This window comes from Pavona decussata, unplaced genomic scaffold (genome assembly GCF_977016875.1).
Source record: "Pavona decussata unplaced genomic scaffold, jaPavDecu1.1 SCAFFOLD_244, whole genome shotgun sequence".
Classification (NCBI taxonomy): domain Eukaryota; kingdom Metazoa; phylum Cnidaria; class Anthozoa; order Scleractinia; family Agariciidae; genus Pavona; species Pavona decussata.
This window is the reverse complement of record NW_028145649.1, coordinates 1,882,011-1,890,000: the sequence shown is the minus strand read 5'-3', so window position 1 is coordinate 1,890,000 and position 7,990 is coordinate 1,882,011. Positions and strand designations below refer to the sequence as shown.

At 42.1% G+C, this 7,990-nt stretch overlaps 2 protein-coding genes across 2 annotated transcripts in view; one reads left to right on the top strand and one right to left on the bottom strand.

Annotated features, from left to right (window-relative positions):
* The window catches only part of LOC146457378 (amine sulfotransferase-like), a 9,044-nt gene extending 5,094 nt beyond the window's left edge, over window positions 1–3,950 (bottom strand). Inside the window, exons 1-2 of the mRNA XM_085092111.1 lie at window positions 3,390–3,950; window positions 1–363 (exon numbers count right to left, since the gene is read on the bottom strand). The exon at window positions 1–363 is cut by the window's left edge and continues 15 nt beyond it. Of these exons, the coding sequence (XP_084948237.1) occupies window positions 1–363; window positions 3,390–3,543 (517 nt within the window). The 5' untranslated portion in view covers window positions 3,544–3,950. The remainder of the gene's footprint in view (window positions 364–3,389) is intronic.
* Window positions 3,951–4,678: 728 nt separating this feature from the next.
* Window positions 4,679–7,405, top strand: LOC146457377 (uncharacterized). Its single transcript, XM_085092138.1, has one exon. It carries the CDS (start codon window positions 4,679–4,681, stop codon window positions 7,403–7,405), a length of 2,727 nt encoding a protein of 908 aa, XP_084948264.1.
* The last annotated feature ends 585 nt before the right edge of the window (window positions 7,406–7,990 follow it).

Sequence of the window (7,990 nt, the reverse complement as noted above, 5' to 3'; positions counted from 1 at the left end):
AGTCTTGGGCCAACATTTCCAGCGTTATATCAAGTATTTTCGTTTCCGGCAGTGCTTGATAGTAGTGATATAAAGACACCAAAGCATCCTTGGGGTTTCTTGCAACATAGATATACTTGCAAGCGATGGTCTCATCTTCACTTTTAGGTATCACGTGATAAGGCAGGTGCGATCTCATAAGACGGGGACTGGGGAGGAGTTCAATCACCGGTTTGGGGTTTGGTGACGAATCAGGTTGGTCTTGTTTGGGCCTGCGCAGTAAAGGATGGACGTCTAACCAGTAAACACGATCACCAATATTCTCGTTGCTTGTTGCACCGTCGTGGTAAACTTGCCAGAGAATCTCGCAAAGCCAATTAGTACCTTAAAAAAGATACAGTCATTGGCAAGGAATTAACGACAGAGGTCAAACTATTGAACCCTTAGGTCTTAATAGGAGAGATGAGACATGAACATTTTTCCCGTCTTTCATTTTCCTAAGTTATGTAATTAACTTATTGTTACGTATTTTTTTTCGTCTACCACGTTGTAACGTTAGCTTTACCTATTTACCAGTTTTTTTTCAAATTTCAAATTGTAACGTTTTTGTTTATGTAACTTCAGCCTTTTTTCAGTTATCTATTGTAACTGTTTATGATTGTAACGTATCTTGCCACAGGGTCAGTCTCAAACATACCCTGAAGAAAAAGGCCGTGCCTTTCGAAATATTGGAAAATATACTTCTCTGACCGTGAACTCAGCCTTGCTCTTTTTTTAGATTATTTGCTAAGGAATTAACGCTTCTTGAAATTAACGACATTCCCGTTAACTTCTTGAAGCGTTACTTACGGTAGAGGGAGAGGAAGGAGACGCGCGCGAGATAACAAACATGGCTCGTACAATCTTGAAAAGGTCTTGAATTTTAAAATAAACAATAAGCATGCGACCGCAAACGAAAATGCTGCAAGTATACACAGGATCTGTAAAAGATCTAATAAACTGAAAATATAAATGACTCAAATTTCTGCACGGCTGATCGGACTGCCTCTTGTCAGCACGGTGTGACACAGTGCTGACGAGAGCCAACCAGCTCGAAACAGCTGTCCACGGTTGCCGCATTCTGTTGATTCTCGGTTTGGTCTCTATCATGTCGCTGTCGTGTTAAGTTTCCTACGCAGTCCGATCAGCCTTGCTGAAATTTGAGTCTTGAGTAGTCGTCTTGAAAAGTCCTTGAATTCGGTTAAGGAACTTGAAAAGCACTTGATTTCTTTATTAGGTCTTGAAAAGTCCTTGAAATTTCGTAATTTGTTTATTCTATATCATTTTTCTGAAAAATTAAACGATTTTGCAGGGAAAATTTGAGCATTAACGACTAACAATAAACTGGCGATAACAATGGGACAACTGGTCGGTATAACACATGTGAGGATACATGGAAAGAATTTGATCTTTGCCTCAATTTCATGTACGTCTCACCAGGTAATGTGGGGTTGTCCGCCACATGCGTTTGTTTTCAGGGGCTATGTGAGCAGTCGTATGTAGCGTTTTTTTAAGCGAGGTACGTGGTTTTGACTTTCCCATGGTTTGCAATTTAAATGACCGATCGGCAAATGTGTATGTAAATTGTTAAGTGGTGCGAAGTTTAGCTGAGTGAAAGGATTCAAAGGCGAAAAAAAGAGGGAGGGGCACGTGTTGTGTTTGTAACGGAGTGATCGACATAGAAAGCATGGGGGAAAGCGCGTTGAAGTCTCACATATCAAAAGGGGAGCATCACAAAAGGAACGCTGGAACTGTAGTCAACAGATGATTTGAGAGTCAAAGCTCAAGAAACTGGGCAGCTGACTCTTGACACTAAGTCTAATGCTCTTTAATAGAAAAGCAGCCAAAGATAAGACTCTTCAACTGCAAGAAGTTGAGGACGAACTAAATGGAAAGTTGGAAGCTCTAAAAGGCTGCTGAAACATAAAGATTGTGGTATCATTTTTGTTGAACAATATTGTATTGCTGTATCTACATTTCAAAATTGATTTCTGTACCTCAGACGTTAGTACAGTAAAAAAGCCAGTGATTGGTCATATTACAGAATATCGTTACAGAGACTAACTTCATCTACCAAGGCTGAGCTATTTGAAACCGGAAATGGGTTATGACTGAATTGAGTGTTTTAGGTGTAAAAAAGGGGGACGAAAATGTCGATATATTGAATAAACATTGGTCCTTGAAATCTAGTTTTTGCCCTTGAAAAGTCCTTGAATTTCGTTTTCCTGAAGTTGTACGAACCATGTCAAATTACATGAGTGACCTATAAATTTTCGGAATGTCAATATGTTCATTACCCGCCATTTCAGTCTCTCTGATCATAGACGTGAAAACTGCAAGGGACCGCCAACGATAATGATGCTAGTTAACGTAGGATCTACAAGAGACCTAATCGGCCAAAAAAAAACTGTAACACAAAGTGCAAGGCTGACACTACGTGAAAAAGTTGACTTTGCGAGACAACAACCCGACAGAAACCGACAAAACAAGGCTGCAACCGTGGACAGCTGTTTCGTTCTTATTGGAACTCGTCAGGACGGTGTAGCAGTTCTATATGTGAAACCAGCAACAGAGCCAGCTCAAATAAAATGCAACAAAACCCATGCGCCGCCTTGTCACGACAATGGTGGCACGCACAGTGATCGTTCGTTGCATGTCGCCAGGTCAGAGTAGGTAGCAAAAGCAAACTGTTAACGGTTATATTACAAAGATGTTTTCTTATCTAGCTTTATCATACCGACGAAGGCCAAAACTTTTTTGGCCGAAACGTCTTTTGTAAGTTTTTGATAAACGTATTATTCTAGCGACAGTCCGATACGTTTTCATTTAATATCTGCGTTCAGTGATAAAGTTTGTTTTTGCTAAATATATTATTCTGGGTGTAATGAAATATGGCAATGGCTTTTCTTTTTTCTTTTCTTTTTTTTTTTAACCTTTAGCTTGGAATTAGCCTTTTAAACCATTTTATCGTTAATCGACTTTCGAACAACCGGGCCGAGATCTATATGGAAGGTTCTAAACTTGATTTAGTAGCAACTTCTGAAGCGACTTATTAAACCAGTTATTATCCTGTAATGTCCGTAAAGAGTCGCTTACACACACTGGACAGGTGGTAATTTTGATGCGATAAATGTCCGATTATGCAGCAATTTCGCTGCGATTTTGTAGTGATTCCACTGAGATCCACGGCCAAATCCGAGCCAAATGCAGACTTCATGCGAAACTCCAACGATAAAATTGCTGTACAACGAGTAGCGCCGGTCTTGTAGACGATTTCTTAAGTGCCGAAATTAACTGTGACCATTTATGAAGTCTATAAGTTGATTTCTGCCGACGAAAGTTCTATTTAAGAAACAAGATTTAACACAAACCTGATTTGGGGTAACTGCATACGAAGACATCATCCTTTCTCGTTTGAAATCGCTTGAGATCTTCGGCAAAGTTTGTATCAGGGCTAACCAACGGTGTATTAGGCATTTTTACTCCCTCCACAATAGTGTACGCAGGTTCTTTCGAATTCGCCATATTTCTTTATCACTTGAATAACCAAGTGCGTGATCACCATGAGACTAAAGTTAGGGACCGTGTATGGTAATTTTTGTCATGAACAGCCACGCGTATTTGTTATGTAATCAAAGTCGTCACGCTTTTCGTTTTGTTTGTACAAAGAGAGCACATGACAACAACTTGATTTACTGGTTTTTGTAGGATATCAAATTTAGTGGGTTTATTTAGGGGCGTGTGATTTAACTCGAAAGGTTTTTTTCTGTACGATATCAGAGTGGAATAAATCAGAATTTATACGAAAACGATTACGACTACTTCGTGTTTATAACATGGCGCCCAACGTGGGGCTCGAAATCACGACCTGAAGAAAAGATGTCAGAAGGAGATCTACCACGACTAAGAGCAACTCGCGGGGCCAACAGAGGAGTCATAAGAAGCTCATCGTCAAAGCCGATACAATCTTGGAAAATGCGACCTCCGAATTGGATATCAAAACGAAAAACAAGTTAACGAGAATCGAAGAAATGTTAAAGGAAAAATCGAAACTGGTCTCAGATCTAGACGAAAAAATCGTATCCGTCTGTAAGGTGGAGGAAATCGAAAAGGAAATTGACGAAGCCGAAACATTGAAAATGCGAGTAATGGACGCTCTTGCGAATATTTCCCTCACGACAACGCCCTCAAATACGAGTACAACTTACACGACAACCGGTGGATCCGCGGCACAATTTACAGAAAACAACCCTTCTACTCCGACCGGTTCACTATCGACGCCTCCTTCGACTCAAGCCATACAAACAACGGGATCTCCTCCAGCTTCTTCAGCTCCTCCTTCGCCGAATCAAACTTCCCAACATAGTGGTACACCTCCTACAACAAATGCAGCGACATCTAAACTACCAAAGCTCACACTACCGAAATTTAGAGGCGAAGTGACTCAGTTTAAGCCGTTCTGGGATACATTCGAAAGTGCCGTCCATTCGAACCCGAATTTATCGAAAATCGCAAAGTTCCATTATCTAGTAGCTCAACTCGAGGGAGCAGCGTCACGCGCCATATTGCAGGGTTACCGATTACCGAAGACAACTACCAAGCGGCTGTGGACATTTTGATGAAACGATTCGGAAAACCGCAACAAATCATCGCTTCCCACATGGACGAACTTTTGAAAATCTCCGTATGTTCTTCAGAAAGGCCTTCTCAACTCCGTTATTTGTATGACAAAATCAGCGTAAACGTAAGAGGCTTAGAAGCCCTGGGCATCAAATCTGCACAATATGGAAGTCTTCTCATTCCGGTAATTATGTCGAAACTTCCTCCCGATATACGAATTCACGTCACTCGCAACACTAGTCAAGATGTCTGGGAAATCGAACCGCTGCTCGACCTTTTACAACGCGAAATCGAAGCGAGAGAAATGAGCGAAAGAGTTAAAACCGTCCCACCTTTAGAATCAAAACGACAGCCTCCTCCACATTTTGTTCCTGATAAATCGAAGGTTTTGCCACCCACTATTCCACCCGGTACTTCTGGTGCCTATCTTGCTGATTCACAAACCCAACAGTTTGCGCCGACTTGTGTTTACTGTTCTGGGAAACATTTCTCAGCTTCGTGCGAAACGGTCACCGAATTAAACGCTCGCAGAACCATCCTTGCTCGGGACAAAAGATGTTTCATGTGCCTTCGAAAGGGACATCAACAGGATCAATGCCAGAAAACTTGCAGAAGATGCGACAAGAGACACCATCAATCGATTTGTCCACGAAACGCGAACTCCTCCAACAACGCGCAGAATACAGAACGTCCCCTCAATTCCGACCGATCTACACAAGGAAGACCTAGGGACCAGACGATCAACGAAAGAGAGAATACTGGCATCACAACAGCAACTACGACAAATCGCGAGAGTTCAAAACCGAATTGCAGAGTGTTACTTCAAACAGCTAAGGCTGTAGCGACAAACGAAGATGGGACTAGATCGACCGTGGTGAGATTACTTTTCGACAGTGGAAGTCAGCGCTCTTACATCACTGAGAATTTACGAGCAACACTTCATCTGAAATCACTTCAAACTGAGCGACTCAACTTGAACACATTTGGAGAAGCAAAGTACAAGAAGCAGAATTGCGATGTTGTGAAATTACAAGTACGAAGGCCTGGATGCGAAGATGCCATTAAAATTTCTGCTCTGACATTTCCGGTTATTTGCTCGCCTTTACCTGGCAAGGTCTCTGTAAACTACCCGCATTTGGATGGATTGGAGCTAGCGGATGAACCGTTTGACGCCGAAGGTTCGATTGATATTCTGATCGGCTGCGATTATTACTGGCATTTTGTAACGGGGGAGACAAGACGAGGAGACGAAGGTCCCATTGCTGTAAATAGCAAACTCGGGTGGCTGCTGTCTGGACCAGTTAAAGGAACACTCGATCGGAGTTATGTGACGCATTCAAATTTAATAATCGAAGGCCATGACGACCTATTTGCCCGAAACGAAGACGACGTTCTCACGAACACTCTGAAAAACTTTTGGGAGACTGAGGCAATTGGCATTAAGGATCTGACTCAACAGGAAACGAAGGAATCTTTCAAAATCGACGTTGCATGGAGCGAAGACCGATACGAAGTCAATTTATCGTGGAAAGAAAATTGTTTGCCGCTATCCTCCAACAACTATCTGTTGTGCGAATCGCGATTAAGATCCTTACATCACAAGCTGCGCAAAGACCCAGAGTTATTAGCCGAATACGACAACATCATTCAAGACCAGTTATCAAAGGGGATAATCGAGCAAGTACCGAATAAAGAGAAAATTGCTGCGCGACATCATTACTTGCCTCATCATGCAGTAGTAAGAAAGGATCGTGAGACTACGAAGGTACGAATTGTGTACGATGGGTCAGCAAAATCTGGTAACCAAGAGAAGTCACTCAACGATTGCCTTGAAACTGGGCCAAATCACATCCCACATGTTTTCAATATGCTAGCGCGCTTTCGGAAGAATCCTGTCGGTATCACAGCTGACATTGAAAAGGCCTTCCTTATGGTGGGAATCCAAGAGGATCATCGAGACTTTCTTCGATTCTTATGGTTAAGAAACCCAGATTGCGTTAAGCCTGAAATTGTACAATACAGGTTCACACGGCTCGTGTTTGGGTTACGCCCCTCGCCTGCTATTTTGGGAGCGACAATTCTACATCACTTACAACTACACAAACAAAGTGACCCCGAAATCGCTGAATTATTGGAACAATCTCTGTACGTGGACGACCTGTTAACGGGGGAGTCAGACGAAGAAAGAGGTCTCTCTGTTTACAAGAGATGCAAGAAGGTTATGTCCAGTGGAGGATTCAATCTCAGAAAATGGCGATCGAACTCGCGAAAACTACAAATGCAAATTACGAAACTTGAAAGTTCACCAGGATCAGCAAACACACAACAGGAGGTCACTAATGTCAACAAAGAAGATGACGAATCATTCGCGAAATCGAGTGTTGGTTGTGACTCAACGACTTCTGACAACGAAGATGTAGTAGTTAAAATTCTAGGAATGAACTGGAACACTCTCACAGACGAAATTTTCTTCAATTTCTCCGATCTGTGCCCATTTGCACAAGCACTTCCCCTCACCAAGCGATCTGTTCTAAAGGTTACGGCCAAGATCTTCGACCCCATGGGATTTTTGACGCCTCTTACAATAGAGATGAAGATCTTGTTTCAAGAACTTTGTATCAACAAAACAAACTGGGACGAAGAATTACAAGGAACTTTGCTTCACCGATGGAAATCGTTTCTCCAAGATCTGAAGTTCATTGGCGGCTATCGTATTATAGTGATGATGAATGATGGCGGCGTGTGGTCGTGCTCCACGCGTCTCTAACTAGCTCTCGAAGTTTTTCCCCTTCTCTGCTCACTTTGAGCAGTGGATATCTCTTTAATGGAGGAGATTCAGACCAAGTATGCAATCAAGAAATTTAAAGAGCGAACCAACAAACAAATCCGTAAAATTCGAAGAAATAGATCTCGAATTATACAGAGCCGCAGCGAAATGTGCCTCTTTTGCAACCTCAGAAGAACGAATTCTACACTGGGTTAAGACGTTCCAATTCAGGTACTTTGAAACTCTTAAAGACAGCGGAGATTTCCTCATTGATTGGATCGATCACGAAGAACATGAATCAACAAATTTTCAAGAAATTGAAATCAAGATCTCAAGTATCAACCATGAAGCACCTACGACGGTCCCCCACGATGGCAAGAACCTCGAAGAAACTAATTTGTTGATTACTATTCACTTGTATCTGACCACAGGCATAATTATGTTCCAGGGCTCTGCATACAGGTTCTGGTCCGAAAAGGAATTTCCAACTCTTAAAAAAATCACAGATTCTTCGATCACTCAAGGGACACGTGGCATGACCGACAATGACATCAGTGGCGAACTATCTACTTCGACCGAGTTTGT

What these genes read in the sequence shown, in the direction of transcription:
- LOC146457377 (XM_085092138.1), top strand. Translation starts at nt 4,679, where the DNA reads ATGGACGAACTTTTGAAAATCTCCGTATGTTCTTCAGAAAGGCCTTCT.